Source organism: Coregonus lavaretus (assembly GCF_964263955.1).
Source record: "Coregonus lavaretus genome assembly, chromosome: 28".
Taxonomy (NCBI): Eukaryota; Metazoa; Chordata; class Actinopteri; order Salmoniformes; family Salmonidae; genus Coregonus; species Coregonus lavaretus.
Genome location: NC_140015.1, coordinates 33,363,423 through 33,386,085, shown reverse-complemented (window position 1 = coordinate 33,386,085; position 22,663 = coordinate 33,363,423). Strand labels below are relative to the sequence as shown.

The following is a 22,663-nucleotide window of genomic DNA, read 5'->3' as shown; positions in this document are numbered from 1 at the left end:
ACAGGATATAAAAGTGAAACATGTTACATGAATGATGGAGAACTTTCTCATGGTGTGACAGTAAATAAACCAAATGATGTGTGTTTGAGTGTGACATGTATGTCTTTATATATTTCTTCTGCAGGTTAGCGAGCCATTTACAGATCTTGTAATAATAATATTTATTTCAGCCCCACTGTACATAGTTCAACATAGGTAATTGATTACATGAGTAGCCAATCATTACAAAACATAGTATGTTACACACAGTTACATATTTATTACACAGGATAATGGCACATTGCAACACACAGAAACTAGTGCCAAGAGGTTGTATTGGATTTTCTGAGAAAGATTTGTTGAGTAACTCCCTCTCAGAGGATGCTGCATCCTTTAGTTCAAGTTTAATTTATTGCATTCATGCACTCTAGAACAGTGTGACTTCCTCTGCTCTTTAGGGAGAGGTAAAGAAGAGAAGTAGAAGGGAGGAGTGAACGGATTCATGACTATCGGCAGCCCTTTGACTCCTGACCTCTGTGAGAGTTGAGGGCTGTGGGTAGAAGTCACCCAAAGGCTCAGATCTAGGATCAGCTTACCCTCACCAAACCCTAACCTTAACCATCAGGGGGAAGAACACAACACTGACCTAAGATCAGCATCTGGGTGCAACTTCATCCTACTCTAAGCTGAGGCTGCTGAGCTGAACTCCAGACCTGAGGTCTCTCCTCTCCTGTTACAGCCAGGTGGGGATCAACTGAGGTCTATTCAGTGATGTGAAACCTTCTGAATGTTGTTGATCAAAATAGATGAATAGAGCTGACATGATTCCCTGTTCTATCTGACAGACAATCAGATATGTTCTACTCAAAACATTTCTATCTGATTTGTTCTACTCAAAACATTTCTATCTGATTTGTTGTACTCAAAACATTTCTATCTGAATGTTCTGTAACATTACATCCTCTTGAACAGGCCTCTGGCGCTGCATGGGAGGTGCATGGCTCACTAACAACATTAGAATGAGTAATTAGCATGCTCAACTCTAAAGTTTGTAGTAGCAAAAAGTATTTTGGGTGCCAGGTTCAAAAGGCATACACTGGACAAAAGGAAAAACCTGCACTCACTGAAATATTCTTTAAGTTCTAATGTATTATTTAGCAGCAGAGGTCAGAGCAAAAGGAGGCGTTTCGGCGACAGCCTTTGTCTGACTAATATAATTTTATTATTTACTAACAACATTAGATGTCCAATCCCTTCTGTTAACAAACTAGTCACTCATCCTCACCCTCTCTTCCTACCCCTCACTAATCATTGTTGATCAACCAGGCCATTACAATGTTTCATTCAAGGGTAATGATGTAATGTATTCAAGGGAAAAAATTAATAAAAAAATCTGTGACAATTTTACTGCAGTAATAAAAAATGGATGCACCTAAAGAAAGCAAGTGTACAATACTGCGAGTGCCTCTCTGTCAGCTCTGCTTTCTATGCACTGTGCTCAACATATTTGGTTTGGCGTTTGTAGACCTAGTAGTTAACACTGTAGTTACAGGGCATGTCCAGCAGAGAGAGATATGTAAATAGCTATACAGTCAGACACAATGGTACAATAGCCTACAGTATACAATGTAGACTACATTATTCAGTACAGTAGCCTACAGTACACATGATTCAGTACAAAGCTTACAGTACATATGATTCAGTAGAATAGCCTACAGTACACATTATTCAGTACAGTAGCCTACAGTACACATGATTCAGTACAAAGCTTACAGTACATATGATTCAGTAGAATAGCCTACAGTACACATGATTCAGTACAGTAGCTTACTGGTGTGAACATGCTGAGTGGCGCAGTGGTCTAAGGCACTGCATCGCAGTGCTACCTGTGCCACTAGAGATCCTGGTTCGAATCCAGGCTCTGTCGTAGCTGGTTGCGACCGGGAGACCCATGGGGTGGCGCACAATTGGCCCAGGGTAGGGGAGGGAATGGCCGTCAGCGATGTAGCTCAGTTGCTAGAGCATGGCGTTTGCAACGCCAGGGTTTTGGGTTCGATTCCCACGGGGGGGGGGGGGGGCAGTATGAAAAAATAAATGTATGCACTCACTAACTGTAAGTCGCTCTAGATAAGAGCGTCTGCTAAATGACTAAAATGTATAGGCTGAGGTTTTTCCTCTCACTCTGTTAGGAGGGGCTACACTGCACCAACAGTCTGTCGTCGTGACTCAAACATTATAGGGAGGTGTATGTGTGTCTGCATGCCTGTCTGTCTGTTTGTGTGTGTGTCTGTCTACCTGACTGTGTGTATGTGTTTGTGTGCACACTCATACCTGCATCCACGTGTGATCTCTCTACCACCTTTACATCATATTATACACTAGCCATGTGTGATCGCTCTACCACCTTTACATCATATTATACACTAGCCACGTGTGATCTCTCTACCACCTTTACATCATATTATACACTAGCCACGTGTGATCGCTCTACCACCTTTACATCATATTATACACTAGCCACGTGTGATCTCTCTACCACCTTTACATCATATTATACACTAGCCACGTGTGATCTCTCTACCACCTTTACATCATATTATACACTAGCCACGTGTGATCTCTCTACCACCTTTACATCATATTATACACTAGCCACGTGTGATCTCTCTACCACCTTTACATCATATTATACACTAGCCACGTGTGATCTCTCTACCACCTTTACATCATATTATACACTAGCCACGTGTGATCTCTCTACCACCTTTACATCATATTATACACTAGCCACGTGTGATCTCTCTACCACCTTTACATCATATTATACACTAGCCACGTGTGATCTCTCTACCACCTTTACATCATATTATACACTAGCCACGTGTGATCTCTCTACCACCTTTACATCATATTATACACTAGCCACGTGTGATCTCTCTACCACCTTTACATCATATTATACACTAGCCACGTGTGATCTCTCTACCACCTTTACATCATATTATACACTAGCCACGTGTGATCGCTCTACCACCTTTACATCATATTATACACTAGCCACGTGTGATCTCTCTACCACCTTTACATCATATTATACACTAGCCACGTGTGATCGCTCTACCACCTTTACATCATATTATACACTAGCCACGTGTGATCGCTCTACCACCTTTACATCATATTATACACTAGCCACGTGTGTCTGTCAGCACTCTCTCTAATCCTCATCCATTTCCACAGTAAAGCCTGACCAGGTTCAGGTGAGCCCTAGAGGTGTCCTCCATTCTGTTTAATATAATCAACGTTCTCCCTCTCTCATATCCTCAACCCTCCAGGGCTACAGACAGGAAAGACCACACATGGGACACTGCTGGCCTGATCTCTCAACCTGACACACACCCACACACACCCACACACACATACAAACGAATTAACGCACACACTTGCAAACACACATACACACTCGCACGCACACAATTGGAGTCCTCAGTCTGCAGTGAAGGGCTGACTCAGCAGGGGTTTTACTGGAGTTTGAGGTGAGTGTGTGTGTCACATACTGTAACTTCAATCATTAAGGGCTCTTTTTAATCCTCATCGCTGAAGTTCAGCTTTACAGCGTGATTGAAATTGAAAATGTTCCAGCTTTAGCGCAAACTGCATTCACGATAAACGCTGCGTATGTCCCACAATCGGAAATTCCCTTTACATTTCTATTGCGAAATCTGTAACGCATGAGCTTTACAGATTTAATAGAGCCCTAACTTTAGGGTGGGTGTACGTTAGTGGGGATATTTATAATAAAACTCCTGAGATGGAAGATAATGCAGGAGAAGTGGTTGTTAATAAACCAGGGCATAATACAGTCATATCGACCACATCCAAAATGGCACCCTATTCTCATTATAGTACACTATTTTTGGCCAGGGCCCATATGGCTCTGGTTAAAAGTAAATAAAATAAAATAAAATCAAATTGTATTTGTCACGTGCCCGTGTTTAGCAGATGTTATTGCGGGTGTAGCGAAATGCTTGTGCTTCTAGCTCCGACAGTGCAGTAATATCTAACAAGTAATATCTAACAATTTCACAACATATACCCAATACACACAAAGAATATATACATATATGGAAAAGCAATGACAGAGCGGCATGGACTAAGATACAGTAGAATATTATAGAATAGAATACAGTATATGCATATGAGATGAGTAGTGCAAGATATGTAAACATGATTAAAGTGACTAGTGTTCCATTTCTTAAAGTGGCCAGTGATTTCAATAGGCAGCAGCAGCCTCTAATGTGCTAGTGATGGCTATTTAACAGTCTGATGGCCTTAAGATAGAAACTGTTTTTCATTCTCTTGGTCCCAGCTTTGATGCACCTGTACTGACCTCGCCTTCTGGATGATAGCGGGGTGAACAGGCAGTGGCTCTGGTGGTTGATGTCCTTGATGATCTTTTTGGCCTTCCTGTGACATCGGGTGCTGTAGGTGTCTTGGAGGGCGGGTAGTTTGCCCCCGGTAATGCGTTTGGCAGACCGCACCACCCTCTGGAGAGCCCTGCGGTTGCGGGCGGTGCAGTTGCCGTACCAGGCGGTGATACAGCCCGACAGGATGCTCTCAATTGTGCATCTGTACAAGTTTGTGAGGTTTTTAGGTGCCAAGCCACATTTCTTCAGCCTCCTGAGGTTGAAGAGGCTCTGTTGTGCCTTCTTCACCACACTGTCTGTGTAGGTGGACCATTTCAGTTTGTCAGTGATGTGTACGCCAAGGAATTTGAAGCTTTCCACCTTCTCCACTGCGGTCTCATCAATGTGGATAGGGGGGTGCACCCTCTGCTGTTTCCTGAAGTCCACGATCATCTCCTTTGTTTTGTTGACATTGAGTGAGAGGTTATTTTCCTGGCACCACACTCCCAGAGCCCTCACCTCCTCCCTGTAGGTGGTCTCGTCATTGCTGGTAATCAAGCCTACTACTGTTGTGTCATCTGCAAACTTGATGATTGAGTTGGAGGCGTGCTTGGCCACGCAGTCATGGGTGAACAGGGAGTACAGGAGGGGGCTGAGCACGCACCCTTGTGGGGCCCCAGTGTTGAGGATCAGCGAAGTGGAGATGTTGTTTCCTACCTTCACCACCTGGGGGCGGCCCGTCAGGAAGTCCAGGACCCAGTTGCACAGGGCGGGGTTCAGACCCAGGGCCTTGAGCTTAATGATGAGCTTGGAGGGTATTATGGTGTTGAATGCTGAGCTATAGTCAATGAAGAGCATTCTTACATAGGTATTCCTCTTGTCCAGGTGGGATAGGGCAGTGTGCAGTGTGATGGCGATTGCATCGTCTATGGATCTATTGGGGCGGTAAGCAAATTGAAGTGGGTCTAGGGTGACAGGTAAGGTAGAGGTGATATGATCCTTGACTAGTCTCTCAAAGCACTTCATGATGGCAGAGGTGAGTGCTACGGGGCAATAGTAATTTAGTTCAGTTACCTTTGCTTTCTTGGGTACAGGAATAATGGTGGCCATCTTGAAGCATGTGGGAACAGCAGACTGGGAAAGGGAGAGATTGAATATGTCCATAAACACACCAGCCAGCTGGTCTGCGCATGCTCTGAGGACACGTCTGGGCCAGCAGCCTTGCGTGGGGTTGACATGCTTAAATGTCTTACTCACGACTTACTCAGTGCACTATATAGGGAATAGGGTGCCATTTGGGGCATATGTTTCATGTTGGTCATAGCATATTCCAGGGGCGCAACTTTGGTTTTAGAATTGGGGGGGAAATAACTTTTTTTTGTTATCCAGTGGGATAAACACTCTAAACCTGCTACCCGACCCCTCGGAGGCGTCCGCATGGTCCTAAAGCACACTGTTGCCTAGTTTTGTATCACATTCCAATGATAAAACATTCCCCCGTCCCCAGTGAAAGTTGCGCCCATGGCATATTCACTAGTCAAGTGTTTGCAGACTGGAGTTATCTTCTTAATAATAAAAAGAAAAGCACCCCATGTTGTGACGTGAGACTGTGAGAGCTGGTAGCAGCAACGGCCTATCCCTGGCTGTGAAATTTCCCTCCGTTGTTTGCTGTGTTAGTTTGCCTAGAGATTCTTTATATAGCCGTGGCTGAAAACCTGACACCTTTCTCTTCTGTCTCTATGTTTGGGATACAGTGCTTGACAACAAAGTGCAGGGCAGGTTATTTGTCGTTCCCACGAATCCCAAACGGACAGAGCAGGAAGTTACTCAAGACTGTACTTCCCTTTGCATGTCAAGCGGATGGTCTCAATATTCCATTGATGGAAAAAGTTATAAATTGTCAAAGTAAAGACACCTTAATAGAAAATGACTCAAGTAAAAGTGAAAGTCACCCAGTAAAATACTACTTGAGTAAAAGTCTAAAAGTATTTGGTTTTACATATACTTAAGTATCAAAATTAAATGTAATTGCTAAAATATACTTAAGTATCGAAAGTAAAAGTATAAATAATTTCAAATCACTTATATTAATTAAACCAGACCCTACAATTGTTTATTTATTTTATTTTATGGATAGCCAGGGTAGTGGCGATTTTAGCATGTACATCTTGGTGGGGCAAACTCCAAAAAATATTTTTTTAGATGCATGCCAGCAAAGCCACTACACAACACTAAACAATTCATGAATTGCACTATAACGGTGACAAATTGTGCCTACAAGCTTTTAGGGCCTACATAAAGCTGTCCCAACAGCAGAGCTTTCTTTTCAGCACCATGGAGTGAATCCTTACCACCGCTACACCTGGCTATCAGCGGAGCCTTGACTGGCAGCGAAACAGTTCATTCAGCCTAATTTACTGCCTTTTTAAAAAACATAGCTGATATGGCTGACTTGCTTAAACAAATGTGGTTTCTGCTGACAATTGAAATGTACAAACTATGGCATAAGGGAATGATGAGCGGATAAGAGGCAATCCGTAATTTCGATTAAGACATTAATGAGCGAGCTAGGACAGATGTAGTCAATATAACTATTTGTTCAGCACTTTTGAAATGTACAGCGACAGAATTCAGAACATGGGCCGTTCTTACAGTATTCTCCCTGTACACCAAGTCAGAACCGTAGGATAAATACAGGGGGCATATAAGCAGACAATGAAAGCTCTTACAATATTTGATGATGACATTTCTCTAAAACAGACTATAGGCTCTGCCCAACCTGCCCTGAATGACGGGTCGCCACTGAGCCAGAGGCACACTCCAACACTTAGACATCATTTACAAACAAAGCATTAGTGTTTAGTGAATCCGCCAGATCAGAAGCAGTAGGGATGACCAGGGATGTTATCTTGATAAGTGCGTGAATTGGACCATTTTCCTTCCTGCTAAGCATTCAAAATGTAATGAGTACTTTTGGGTGTCAGGGAAAATGTAAAAAGTACATTATTTTCTTTAGGAATGTAGTGAAATAAAAGCAAAAGTAGTCAAAAATATAAATAGTCAAGTAAAGTACAGATAACCCAAAAAACCACTTAAGTAGTTATTTAAAGTACTTTTACTTAAGTACTTTACACCACTGCAATATTCAACTGTAAAGTTCACTCATTGACTACAGTTGAAGCCTACATACACGTTCTAGGTCTATAACGAATGCATGGTGAGGAGTGCATAATAAATAGAGCATTATAAATGACAGGTGATATGAATAGATTTATTGGGCTAGCATTTCCCATGACATTTGATTGTAATAATTTGTTCCCAATATTGAAGCCTGGGGACATGGCACCGTTAATATCATAAGGGAGCTGTTCTCTCTGGGGATTGCTGCTGTCTTTGATCAAGGCTGCACCCCGCCCTAGCACACCTCCATACTCAGTCTTTGTCATGGTTCCACGAATACGAATACCCCCCACACTACGGATAAAAACACCGGTGGTCTCGGTAACAGCGGTGGTGGTGAGTGATGAGCCCACATCTAGTCGAGAATTTGGCTGGCGAGATGTGGGCGTGCTTGGACGCGGTCACTGCGGGTAAAAAAATAAAAGGACACCCCACCTACCCCGGAATACGTGCTCGCCACAGTCCAGTCTTTCCCTTTCTCGCTTTTGCGTGCACGCACCTAAACACTTCCGTCCCCAGTGTCACTACTCCCGTTCACAGTCAGTCGCACACATCTACACACATGCGGGTGGACGGCGGATTCTGAAAGCGCCGTTATTTTAACTGTGCTTGGATAGCTCACACAACGCTTTACAGCGGTATCCATTGTGCCTCTTCTGGAAAGAAAGACTGGCCAGACAACGGGGAATAGAAGAAAATATACAAGGGATGAAGAGACTGGCATAGAGATGATCGGACGGGGAGTGCGCTTAAATAGCTAAACCCGCAAATCTGCCTTGAATAAAATATAATTAGTTGGACAGAGGAAAAAGAGCTTGCTTCTTCATGCAATTGAATTAAAGTGGGGGGGATCAAGGAGCCTCTTGTCTGTTCAGTGAGGACTCGGTATTCGTGGGATACGAGGAGGGGAGAAAGCTTGTAATTAGCCCGGGTTGTCCACTTGATAGTCGTCTGCGACTCAATGGGGAGAATAGTGGCGTGGGAAAAGTTTCCACCACACGAGGAAAGGAGGACGGAAAGGGGCTACATACAACCAAGACTGGCTTCAGCGGTGGCCCTGTATGGATGGCAGACTGAAGTTTACTGACAATTAAATTGCCGGTCACTCGTGGAATTATGGGAGAAACCAGTGCCAGTTATCAGGAAATTAAAATAAATTTTATGTTGACTTGACATGTATTGTTTGATTGTATTATCAAAACAATGATTTACTCAACACCGACTGAGCATGGTCTGGATCCAATAAAGTAGGTGCGTGAACACTTGATCTCCAATTAAATTGAAGGACTACTAAATTTGTGCAGCTCTTTGCACTATTCTGCCACCTTGTCCTCTTCCAATTGCCCTGTTCTATCAGCGTGTATCCCCAGGAATTGGAGGCGCAGCTTTGGAAATTCCGGAGAGGGAACTCAGGAAAGGACGGGGCTCCATCCATGGAAATACTTACGAATAGGCCTTTTCCTAGTCACAGCAAGAGCATGTTGGTAAAGACGGATAATGGGCATTAGACGTCAGTGTTTGTTTTCTCTTTCTTGTTTATGTGAGGACATTTCCGCCTTAAATAACCCGGCATATGTCAAACAATAGTTCCGTAACTGTGGCTTTTTTGCGATGCCAATACAACGCCGGCGGAGGGGTTTATTTTGGGAATACAGGATGAAGTTCTACTCACACTGTCAGCAAAGTGCTTACGCGTGAAGTTTGAAAGGATTATTTTCCTCATAGATCACTGTAAATTGGAAGCAATTTCTGCATGCATTATAGTCAACTTGCTTAAAAGCATTAACATGTAATATATAACATATAAGAGAGGACAGGCAGGAGTTCTGTAGACATGAATACATTTACATTTACATTTACGAATAGAAATGCAGACGGGATCTAAAATCAATAGAGGATTATTTTGACAGTGCATTTACAAAGAATGGCTATGCAGGCAGCCAAGTAGTGAGAGCATGAGGGAATTTGATCCAGGTTTCAGTTATGCCATTATCTGCAGAATTTGTCCCAATATACCAGTAGGCTACAGTCTGCTGTTTAGTCAGGGGAGAGCCTTGGAAATGTTACTGAAGTAGTATTACTCAACTAAGTTTCTACAGTCAACATAGTTATATTATGTAAGATTTTGACTTCTCCCCAAATCTTTTTCAATGAGTCAAAAACAATTGTCTGTACTTGGACTGCAACAGAATGGGTACTGAATGCACCATGCCGACACAAGTGCGTCAAAACAGAGGGGAAGGTATAAGAATGTGAGTATTGACGTCATGAGGGGCAATAATTAACTGCTCAAAATCCTGGAACAGTACACAGCTAACTTGGCAGACTTTTTCCCTGGAGAAGTTTTCTGTTTGTGCATAATTCATTTCCCCAAAACATTTTCTTTTATTTTACACTCATTCTAGACTAGAGGGTATAACACTGTGGATACATTCATAGCCTACATTGCAATTAGCTCTATTGTCGTCTAATTTCTGTTAGATTAAAAAGCAACATGGCATCCCCCCAACATCAGCAGCTGCTCACAGAGGTGAGCTGTGACTCGAGCGGCGAGGGCGGCGTCTCAGTGAGGATCAGCAGTAGCGTCAAACACAAGCACGGAGGAGGAGCTGGGGCGCTGGGTGGCATGGGAGGAGGCTTCATGGGGGGTGGGTCCAAACACTGCAAGTACAGCATCTCCTCTAGCTGCAGCTCGGGAGAGTCCGGGGTTCTCAGGCCCGTGGTCAAGGGGCTGCGAACCCAGAGGAAGATGCCCCAGCTGTTCGAGAGGTCCGCTGGGCACTTCTGGGACCCCAAGTTCGACTCTCCCATCCTGGAGGAGGCATGCAGGGAGAGGTGCTTTCCCCAGACCCAGCGGAGGTTCCGCTACGTCCTCTTCTACCTGTTCGCCGCCAGCCTCCTCTGGGGGGTGTACTTCAGCGCTAACCCCGACCGTTGTGACCGGACTGCCTTCCTTGTCCCCACCGCCTGCTTCCTCTTCTTCTGCCTCCTTCTCTTCCTGTTGACGTTCACAAGGATCTACGCCCGCTGCTACAACCAGGCGTCGCTGCTGCTCATCGTGGTGACCTTTGCCCTCACCCTGTCACCCCAGATCCAGACAGCCGGCTTCAGGGACCTGGAGACCCTCCCTCCGGAGGATGTGGTGGAGGACGTGGGGGACTTCAGTGGCATGGAGCCCAGGAATGTGACCTTCAACCGGGACTTACCCACGGGCAGCGCCTGGGCCCCCTGCCTATCTCCAGTAGGGACCTTCTCCCTGGGCATGGAAGTACTGCTACTACTCTACAGCGTCCTCCACGTCCGACTCTATGCCTCTGTGCTACTGGGACTTTTCTACTCGGTGCTCTTCGAGGCTCTGGGATGGCTCCACCTCACCCAGGCTGCTGGGGACGGTTGGAGCCAGGCCTCGGAGGGGGCAGACTCGGACTGGGACACTCTACGCTGGCTGGGGCCAGCCAAAGCTTTGCTCCACTTGTGCGCCCACGCCATCGGCATCCACCTTTTCATCATGTCTGAGGTGCGATCGCGAAGCACCTTCCTCAAGGTGGGTCAGGCCATCATGCACGGCAAAGACCTGGAGGTGGAGAAGGCGCTGAAAGAACGCATGATCCACTCCGTGATGCCTCGGAGGGTGGCCGACGATCTGATGAAGCAGGGCGATGAGGAAGGCTTGGCGGGCGGGAGCTCGGCCAAACGCTACTCCAGCAGTGGTGCGGCTGCTGTCATCTCCAGCCCCAAGAACAACAAGAGGAATAAGACCTCAATCCCGAGAGGCCAGATCATCTTCAGACCCTTCAACATGAAGCGCATGGAGCCCGTCAGCATCCTCTTCGCGGATATCGTAGGCTTCACCAAGATGTCTGCCAACAAGTCGGCCCACGCCTTGGTGGGGCTCCTCAACGACCTCTTTGGACGTTTTGACCGGCTATGCGAGCTGACGTGCTGTGAGAAGATAAGCACCCTCGGCGACTGCTACTACTGCGTGGCAGGCTGCCCTGAACCTAGGCCTGACCATGCCTACTGCTGCGTAGAGATGGGTCTGGGCATGATCCAAGCCATCGAACAGTTCTGCCAGGAGAAGAGCGAGATGGTTAACATGAGGGTGGGCGTACACACGGGCACTGTCCTGTGCGGTATCCTAGGGATGAAGCGGTTTAAGTTCGACGTGTGGTCCAACGATGTGAACCTGGCCAACTTGATGGAGCAACTGGGCGTGGCCGGGAAGGTGCACCTATCAGAGGCCACCGCCAACTTCCTGGACGACCGGTACCAGCGGGAGAATGGACAGGTCACTGAGAGGGTTGGACAGAGCGTGGTGGCGGATCAGCTGAAAGGTACGTAACCAGCTGGTTGCAAAGCGGGGCTTGCACATCTGTGGGAATGGGTGGTGATTTATGTGATTGCTTTCAGTGGTGGAAAAAGTACCCAATTGTCATACTTGAGTAAAAGTAAAGATACCTTAATAGAAAATGACTCAAGTAAAAGTGAATGTCACCCAGTAAAATACTACTTGAGTAAAAGTCTAAAAATATTTGGTTTTAAATATACTTAAGTATGATAAGTATGTGTAATTGCTAAAATATACTTAAAAGTATCAAAAGTAAAAGTATAAATAATTTCACATTCTTTATATTAAGCAAACCAGACGGCACCGTTTTCTTATTTTTTTAAATTTACGGCTAGCCAGGGGAACACACCAACACTCAGACATTTACAAATGACGCATGTGTGTTTAGTGAGTCCGCCAGATCAGAGGCAGCAGGGATGACCAGGGATGTTCTCTTGATAAGTGTGTGAATTGGACCATTTCCCTGTCCTGCTAAGCATTCAAAATGTAACGAGTACTTTTTGGGTGTCAGTGAAAATGTATGGAGTAAAAAGTACAAAATTTAAAAGTTGTCAAAAATAGTAAAGTAAAGTACAGATACCCCAGAAAACTACATAAGTAGTACTTCAAAGTATTTTTACTTAAGTACTGTACACCACTGCACTATTCAACTGTAAAGTTCACTCATTGACTACAGTTGAAGCCTACATAAGGTTGTTAGGCCGACTTCGTCTTGGGCCTAACAACACCCATGCCAATATATCCTCCAAACACTGGCTTCTCTGGCATTTTCACTTAAGTATTGCCTGGCTGTGACTTAAGTAGTACTTGAAAGTATTTTTACTTAAGTACTTTACATCACTTTGCTTTCCAGTATTGCCTGGCTGCCAGGAGTTATTCTGTTGTTTTTGTGATTGAATATGATGTTACATTTAGCAATCTTGTGTATTTGCTTTAGCATAGCATGGAGAGAGTCAGATGCAGAAGCAGTATTGATCTTTCTATGCAGTGGAACATTTTAACATACGCTGGGACTTGTTCTGCATTACTGACGGCCTCTCTATCGGTGCTCCACTGATGCAGCAAGGTCACCTAACGGCAGTTTCACAACACAGGCAGCAGTAATAAGGACGTTACGGCTGTTCATTTTCACTTAGTAAACCTATGTGGTTTTTATGAAAACCCTGACACCTTTATGCTGCGTTGTTTATGTGCTGCAGTACAGTGCACACATTTCTGTTCTGAGTGAGAGCTTTATGTAGGGCCACTACATCAAAGGTGATTGGTGGTTCCCTCTTTGTTGTCCGTGAGAGGGAGAAAAGTGGGGCCTGGCACTGGTCAAGGTCAGCACCTGCTTCATAGCGTCGTATGTCATACATTGGGGACATCAGGGACAGATGGATTTGGGGGGGGTGGGGGTTCAGTTTGTCGGGAGGTGCCCTTTGTGGCCGACTGGGTGTTGGTTTTATGTGACACTGAACCACAAACAGACGGTTGTACCCCTCCTCCCCCCTTTTTTCTGTTCCCTGTTCAGTTACACTGCCTGCCTGCCTGCCTGCCACCCAGACGTCGTCCTCAATGTGACCCTGTTCTCTTACCCTGGCTCTGAACCTCCAGGGGATTGTCTTACCTTAATGGCACTATTTATGCAAAGGCTTTTCTTTATAAATGGAGATGTCAGCAGTTTACAGTGCATCTGCACCTCATCCTTTTCAGCCTGACTCCTCTCTTTCTCTCTCTCGGTCGCCCTTCTCTCTCTCTCCGTTTCCTTTTCGCTCGCTCTCTCACTCGCCCTCTCTCCCTGCTAAATCGCACAACTCCAGAGAGACCAGTAATTCGCTTTTATTTGATGCATTTATGCAAATACCTCTGATGGAACTGAACCTCGGGCTTAATGTCTCTTTTCATCATTTGGAGAATCAGTACATTATCACCTAGCAGTAATAAAGTTATGCTGTCAAACGTAGGTGTGTTTGAAAGGCTGAGGGATTGAACCGCCACTCAAATGTGCAGAAATGTAAATCTCCTTTATTCTGGTCTCGACTGGTCTCTCTCTCCAGCCCTAGCAGTAGCAGAGGCTAACGCTACACGTCTGTCATTGTGGGCAATGATAGACCTACCATGCTTCGATTCAGTGGGTTTGTTGTTGTGGAGTCGTGTATCTAATGAACATGCAGCACTACAAGTATACTCTGCTCCTGCAGTGTGTAATCAGGGTTTTCAGGTCAAATGACTTGAGTCACCTGGCTCGTTCCCACGAACCTGCGTCCCAGATGCAGGGGGAAAGGCCCCTTCCCAGCTAGTAGGTGGATGCTGGGCTGGCTGCAGGGGGAAAAGCCCCTTCCCAGCTAGTAGGTGGATGCTGGGCTGGCTGCAGGGGGAAAAGCCCCTTCCCAGCTAGTAGGTGGATGCTGGGCTGGCTGCAGGGGGAAAAGCCCCTTCCCAGCTAGTAGGTGGATGCTGGGCTGGCTGCAGGGGGAAAGGCCCCTTCCCAGCTAGTAGGTGGATGCTGGGCTGGCTGCAGGGGGAAAAGCCCCTTCCCAGCTAGTAGGTGGATGCTGGGCTGGCTGCAGGGGGAAAAGCCCCTTCCCAGCTAGTAGGTGGATGCTGGGCTGGTTGCAGGGGGAAAAGCCCCTTCCCAGCTAGTAGGTGGATGCTGGGCTGGCTGCAGGGGGAAAAGCCCCTTCCCAGCTAGTAGGTGGATGCTGAGCTGGCTGACCTGTGTGTCACATCTCATAATTCTTTAGACGCTGGCCGAGGAACTCTGCAGAAAGGAACATTGAGGCCTGCACACTATATACAGGTAGGGGAAAGGCCTTTCCTAGCTAGTAGGTGGAAGCTGGTTTGGCTGACCTGTGTGGGAAAGAAATGAACAATGTCATGCACTACATCACATGATTCTGAGCTTCTGGGCGAGACACTGCAGAAAGAAATACTGAGGTCCTTATTCCACCTTTAATAGTGACAACGTTTCGGTATAAGGAAGGACTTGTACATGCCTTTTTGTGTCTCTAGGTCTATGTTGGATCACAGTGGTGCCAACCAGGGTAAATGCCTGTGTGTGATTCCAGAGCATGAAGTCAATCTGAGCGTTGTCATGGCATTATAACAGCGTGGCAGCGGCTGGCTGGCGGCGGGGGTGGCGGTGGAGGCCGATGCCTCAGTAGTTGCAGCCGGTCAGCTGGAAATGATGGATGATGGCGGGAAGGAAGGAAGATTCCTCTCTGTCAGAGACACGACCGCTCCCGTTTGTCAGGCAGGAGCAATTAGGGTTAAGTGCCTTGCTCAAGGGCACATCGTCAGATTTTTCACCTAGTCGGCTCGTGAATTCGAAATAGCAACCTTTCTGTTAGTGGCCCAACGCCCTCACCATTAGGCTACCGAAAGTGCCCTTTGCTTAACGGTCAGAGAAAGAAGTGATTTGCGGCCCAACATTTCTCCCTCATTCTTTAGATTCACGAGGGCGTACGCGTCTGCACTCGTTGCTCTCCCTTTTTTCCCTCCCTCAGGATAAATGTGCTATTCCCACTCCTCTGACTCTCCCCCTCTCCTCTCCTCCCTTCCCGCCATGATGTATTCAGTTTACCTCCCAAGATGTATCCTGTTCTCGTAGATTTCCTTGGCCCGCTGAGAGAGCTAGCTGTCAGGAGGAGAGAGTTGTGCTTGTTCGCTGTGAAAACTCTTCCCCACTGTCTCGCTAGCTCTGGCTTGCGTACCTAGGCTACAGTAAAGAGCATGGCGCTTGCAACGCCAGGGTTGTGGGTTCGTTTCCCACGGGGGGCCAGTATGAAAATGTATGCACCCACTAACTGTAAGTCGCTCTGGATAAGAGCGTCTGCTAAATGACTAAAATGTAAATGTAAAGTTGCGGGAGGGTGTGGATTCTGGCAGTGTCGGAGCTCTTCGCTAGCCCGGCCGTGGGAGTAAATGGCTTTGACCCAGACACTAATCGTTGTGCCGCTGCCCTCCCGCCGTGGTCTTGATGTTCTTTTGAGTAAGTTAATGTCTCACTCTTGGTGGGCCAAGATTGGTCACAGGCCAAGATTGTATTCAAGCCTTTAAAAAAATATCTATACTAGATCTTTTACCCTTTCGCACTGCTAAGCCAGGCCAAGCTGTAGGCCTACTGGGCTGTACTGGTTACATCCATCATAGTTGCTGGAACTGTGCTGGAAAGCACAATGTGAAAAGAAAATATCCAAGCCACCCAGTTCAGGACGGCTCTACAGTCTAAAGGTGAATCAGGCATTTCATTACACACATGCTTAAACACACTTGTGTCTGACCTAACTGTTTACAATGTATTGTTGTGGTTATAGCGTCTGGCTGGTGGCCAAAGAGTTATATGTCACAGGTGCATCCTGTTAAGGATGAGCTAGCCAGCCCCTAAGTGACCCTCTAATAATAGCCATTCTGGATCTGTTTGTGTCTGTCTACACGGTGCTAATAAGCCATGGTGACATTGTTTTTAATCTTCCATTTCCTTCACTAAAATTGCTGACAGTATGCAGTATGTCTTGTGAGTTAGTTGAGATGTAAATACAGTCCTAGCAGAGGAAGCCTAGGCTTAAACAGTCAAATTGACAGATCTGACTGAATCGTTGGGGAAGTGGAGTGCAGCGTTCTGAAGGAGCGCGGTATCGTCTGTGATTAGACTTAAAAGGGAGGGCAGGTAGCCTAGCGGTTAAGAATCCCAGAGCCGGCAAGGTGGAAAAACTGCCGTTCTGCCCTTGAGCAAGACAGTTAACCCCCAGCATCAACTGCTCCCTGGGCGCCGATGACGTGAATTAAGGCAGCCCCCCCCCCTTCACCTCTCTGATTCAGAGGGGTTGGGTTAAATGCGGAAGACACGTTTCAGTTGAATGCATTCAGTTGTACAACTGACTAGGTATCCCCTTTCCCCTTAAATCCCTGACAAGCGCAGTCAGTGAGCACCTCTTCAGAATTGGCTTTTGAATCTCCTCGTCCTCATGCAGCTTTTCAATCCTCGTACCTCTCTCCCCTTCTCTCTGTGTGGTCCCATCGGTCGGTATATCTGTCTAGTCGAGTGTCTGTCGGTCTGTCTGTCTGTCTGCCCGCCTGCCTGTCTGCAATGTTTGCCCAGCCCCTTGTTGTAGTGTGTGTTTATCTAAGTGGAAATGGGAGCTATTTTGGGCTCTCACCCTGGAAATTACCTGGCTGTGTCCATCCTGTCTTGGTGACTAATTCGGAGCGATGGCACCTGCAGATCATCACGCTATAGTTGGAGCTGAATGTCAGCATCATAGAAATAGTGTTACTAGAATGGGCATCTCCAGTCAAGTCAATGAGGCCATGATGGGTGGACTAGTAATTATATTTCTACAGTTTGTATGGCTCTCTTTAGTCTGTTTAGATGACAGAACTCAGATGACAATTACAGCGCTCTGACGAGAGCTGGTTAGGCTTCTTTGAAGTGGAATGGATCATATTATTATTATATCATATTCTTGTTGAATGTAGAACCCTGACCTTCTCCAACTGTACTGCTGAGCTCAGTGGTGTACTGCTTCTGCTAGAGAGCTGGGGAGTAGACCTGGGTTCAAATACTATTCAAAATCTTTCAGATACTTTGAGCGTTTGCTTTAGCCTGCCTGGAGTGTCAAATGGGTGGAGTTTGCGGTTTTGGAAGTATTCTATTGGTTCCATTTTGCCAGGCAAGCTCAATCACAGCACAAATTATTTCAAATAGTATTTGAACCCAGATCTGCTGGGGGAGCGTTGGATCACATCTCCTGAACCTCCTCTCTCCTCCTCTCTAGGGACATGTATAATTAAACAGGACTGGGTAATCTCATCTTCTCCAAAGTGATTTAATACTAGTAATTCTTACTTGTTATATCTTCCACACAGGCCTGGGTTGGGTCTGGCACCCTATTCCCTATATAGTGCACTGCTTTTGACCAGGGCCCATAGGGCTTTGGTCAAAAGTAGAGCACTATATAAGGAATCCGGTGCCATTTGGGACGCAGGTCTGGCATTCAACACGTATTTCTCACTAATAACCCAAAACACATCAGGTCTTTGTCAATACATTTTTATCATTAGACATATTATTGATTCTCTAGAATAGGGCTGTCATGCTGGTGTAATTTATGAAGCGTTGATGTATTCTGAGAGGGAAAAGGGGCTTTGGGTATTAGATATCACAGAGAATCGACTAGAAGACGGAGGCTTAAGACACTCAATTTGTATTCTGGTCTGTATCTTTCTCTCTCTACACTCAGGCACACACACACCTTTCGCTGCTTTGCGATGGGGTAATTGATTAGCGCCATTGGAATTTATTTGGTTGGAAAGAGTGGGACCCTGGCAGGGACGGCCTGTTCAATAGGGCGATATGGGCGACGCACTGCCAAACGGGAAAAGGAAGGGATTTTTTTCTAATCAATTATATCACGGCAACAGTAGTTATCAGTGTTCTAATCTGATCTGACTGCCACTAAATGTCAAATCAGGCTAAAGTCGTGCTTCAAATGGCCCCGCCCGTTTTTGGGGCGATTTCAGTCAGGTTGAAAATCGCCCAGAAGTCTCTCATAGCCTGTCATGTAAAATCTATTTTTTTCAAATTTCAAAGCTTTCAATACATTCTCTATGGGTGTCTGTGGGCTTGCACTTACGCGCTTTCGTCATACGTGACGTAACCATGAACGTAACTAAGAAAATAGCGGCTAGCAGCGTCTCTGTTGCGACCTGCAGTGTGGCGTTATTTTATGTTTTTAATTTGTAGACTTAGTTTACAAACATTCTGCCAACCATGGATTTCCAGTGGTGGGTTTTGGACTGATCTTGTTGATCGTGTACATACCCGCTACGAACGGACTAAATAATGAAAACGCTGCTGGCAGCGGAATCCAATACAGCTGGGAGACTTGGCTGGATGACAGAGTCCCGGACAGAGAAGTGGAGCCGGCCGGCTTCACCCTGGTCAGAGCGGACCGCGATCCTGGTAAGAGAGCGACTCTGTACCCCCGACATTGAACTGCTTTCTGTGTCACTGCGACCTTACTATCTGCCCCGTGAGTTCCCCCAATTGTTTGTTACCGTTGTGTACTGTTGATAATCACAAGTTTACTGGAGAACTGAGACCAAGTAGAGACTTTGGACAGGGTGGATATGGTATAATAAAGGCAGTTTATTCAGAGGTAAAGATATCTGGAATCGCGTGCACGGACCCGTTCGTCAAACTCTTAGGGAGCTATCTGAAGAGAGCCCCGAAAACATTGTGTGCAGACATTTTATACAATAAATGATGTAGGTTGAATCTAGTAGTTCTGATCTTCTGATTGGTCCTGATGAGTTGGGCGAGGTCCCCTCCACTGTTGCATTGGCTGGTTCTCTGTCTTCAAATGTTCAGCCTAAAGAGAGGGGATTTTTGTGTGTGTGTGTGTGTGTGTTTAACAGTGATGATGTGTGTGTGTGTGTGTGTGTGTGTGTGTGTCCTCAGAGCAAGAACTCGTGAGTTGGAAGAACTGAGAGACCTATGGCGTGGGTGTTGTCCTTGGCCACCTGCTGACAAGGCTGACAAGATAGGACTCTTTTGTCCATTGTTATAGGATAGGAACAGCATTGATTGAAAACAAACGCCCAACACAAAATGGGTCATGCACAAGATTTTAGTCAGACCAAGCTATAACATTATATATTTACTACGACAGTACATTCAACCAAAAGCTAATATAACAAAGGCATCAGAGATTATTTATAATCTGTCACAGAAACTGGAATCCATCTCCCCAGATCAGTCAATAAATGCTTCTGGTATTGACTTATATGCTGCCCCTGTCTTCATGTTGTTGCTGGACATATCTTTTTTTAAATGTGTGTAGGTCACCTAAATCATCAGAAAAATTGCCCCTCCTGAGAATTTTTTCAGGAGCCGCCACTGGACCCTGGTAAATGCAAATAGTCAAGATGATGAATGTTCATGCATCCCTGCATACCAAACTGGCTTGTTATTAAATTCAGCCCTAGAACAGGTACCTGTTATTGGTAAAGCCACACGCACGCACGCACGCACGCACACACACATAAACACTGCCCAAACACAATGCTACAGTAGTCTATAGGGATCCACACTCCATAGTTCTCTTCTCTGCCTGCTTGTGATTCAAAGAATCCTCTTTACACCGTGAAGGTTACTAATGCAGCTACCTGTGACCTTGACAAGGAGAAATGACGCTAGCTCGGAGGTCGTTCTCAGAGAGCCCAGAGGGCGAAATGGAAGGAGGGAGGGAAGGAGGGAGAACAAGATGGAGGGAGAATGGGAGCATGGTCTATTAGCAGTATTGCTGCAGGCTGCTATGAGGCTGTGCTAGCTGAGTCCTCTGGGTCGCCGGGCAGAATATAGCAGAACCACAGCAATGATCTGCCTGAAGTACTCTAACAGTGTTTCATGGTAAGGTCCAGTTAAACTGTAACCCTGTTACAGACGCTTGAGTGTGTGTGTCTGTCTGTGTCTGTCTGTCTCTGTGTGTGTGTGTGTGTGTGTGTGCGTGCGTGCGCACATGTATATTCATGCATGTATTCCTATACTGGCCCTCTTTGCAACTTCGTTCAGAGCTTTAATAGGACTGTTTCTGTCCTGAAGTCATTCTAGTCGAGCCTCAGAGCTCAAATCGCTACATAGTCACTCAGCTCTAAACGTGAGAGCAGTTTCCATGTCTATACTAGATGGGGGATGTAGACTGCAGAGTAAAGTGAAGAGGGCTGTCAGACAGAGACAGACATGGAGAGATGGTCAGTGAGGGTGGTTAAGCTGTGGAGGCAGCTGCAGGGATGGTTTGTTAGACTAAGGGTAAATAGATCCTGGGGATTACCATTACGCTGCATACTGCGAGTGGTGGTGGGAGACGGGTGTGCTTTCATCTAAGGCCTGGTGAGACTGGGGACAACGTGAATGTACAGTGTAAAGTGAAGACAGACAGAGGCAGGAGGGGACAGGACAGGGGACTGTACTGTGTAGAGTGAAGACAGACAGAGGCAGGACACCATTAGCTTATTCTGCTGGGCCCTGTTCAGTGGGCATAAAATGTTTTGAAGCCGAGTGAAACTGGTAAGGTTCTACCTGAACTTGTCTCATTACAACACAGATATTTATGTTTTGCTACAGTGTTCCTTGCTGAACAGGACCCAGAACTCAGCAAAATTATCTGTGTCATGCTGGGTGAATTTGGCAACCGTTACTTACAGCAAGATTATTGTAGAATTATGATATGGTAATAAGCTTAGAGTTTTATAGTGCCAGTCAATCAATTATGCTGTATCATAGGCTACAGTACAATGCCATTGCTCAGCAATATCAGACCAGGCCTATTACCCATTCCATGCAGTGTGGTTGCTCTAACAAGGCTGGCATATGTTCACGGGTGTATGTGTGTGTGCATGCCTGCGTGTGTGTGTGTGTGTGTTAGAAACCCTAACTGAATCAACAGTAGAGGATAGCTGTCTCTCCAGTGGAGTGTCCTGTCTCATTGACAGAGGGAGCCCTGAGGGAGGGTCAAGGAGAGAGAGAGAGAATCAGAGCACTGCTTTCTGTCTGTTAAAGGAACAGAAACACTTCATATCCAGGGACCCACGGTTTACCAGCAATGTCTGCAATGAACATGGCTGTCTTTTAGAGTTATATTGGCAATGTAGCCTGTTGTTGTCCTTGTCAGAAGTCATCAACATTAAGGCTATGTGGACACCTGATGATAGTAAGCTGCAAATGCAAAGTCTTGTATAACAGCATAAACTGGACGAATAATCCTCCAAATCAATATAGAATAATACTAGGTTTTAGTCAGTAACCTTGGTTAGAGTGTAAACACTGGAACTCTGCTTTTCACATTCTCTTTTCCAGCATTGATTCCGTCAACTACTGTGTAACCAGGCCAGCTCTTTGCAGTTCGCTTAGTGAGAGACAACTGACCATTTAGAGTTATTGGACAATTAGCGGCGTGTTAATGGATGTCTCTGACCTTGTCTGGCTGTCTGCCTGGTCAGTTAATAGCAAGGTCAGTGCCAGTGGTCAAGCGTCCTGGACGTGAGTTGGAGTGGGCAGGAAGGCTACAGGCGGGGAGAGGGGGTAAACGGGCACTAGCCTGGGGTCAGCTGCTCTGCTGCTTTCGCTGCTGCTTACAGATCACACTGCCAGCCCAGCCCTCTCTCTTCAGCAAGGTCACCATCGCTGGAAAAGTACCCCTGTGTTCCCTTGTGTTCACATTTTTTTACGTTGTTTAGAAGAGGAGATGCAGTAGGGACCAGAATGTGTCTGAGTGTCTTTAATGCATTTCTCATCCCTCCCTTGCTGTTCCTTCATGGATTGGCTCCTCTTGATCTGCGTATCATCAGTAACTTGTAGGCTCTGTTGGTCCTCCATCAGCAGTGGCGACTGCTGAATGAGATCTTAACCAGGATATAGGCATGTTGTATCCCTTAACATTAATGGACCAGTTTCTTGGACTCATAGTAAGCCTATTCCTGTTTCTAAAAACCTCTTCTAATTAATATTCTCCATTGAGTATTTAGTGAGCTGCTTTTTAGTCCAGGAGTAAAAAGCTTAATCTGGGTCCAGGAAACCAACCTAATGTCTATGCTCAACATATCGAATGCCCAAAGACGTACTCTACCGCAGTGAGCAGTATGGGGGTGTAATGTGGCTCTGGCTCTACACGTTTCATCTGCTCCATTAGTTTACATTCAACTGGAGGGCGGCACTAATGCAATGCAGCCATGCAGTGCCCTGTTGTCGTGGGTATGAGGGAGAGAT

The 22,663-nt window shown here is 45.9% G+C and overlaps 1 protein-coding gene across 1 annotated transcript in view; it reads left to right on the top strand.

Moving 5' to 3' along the window:
• Positions 1 to 10,059: 10,059 nt before the first annotated feature.
• The window catches only part of LOC311104501 (adenylate cyclase type 9-like), a gene marked incomplete at its 5' end in the record, with an annotated part of 203,155 nt that continues 190,551 nt past the window's right edge, over positions 10,060 to 22,663 (top strand). The window contains one exon of the mRNA XM_084146355.1: positions 10,060 to 11,899. Coding sequence (XP_084002481.1) covers positions 10,060 to 11,899 — 1,840 coding nt within the window. The remainder of the gene's footprint in view (positions 11,900 to 22,663) is intronic.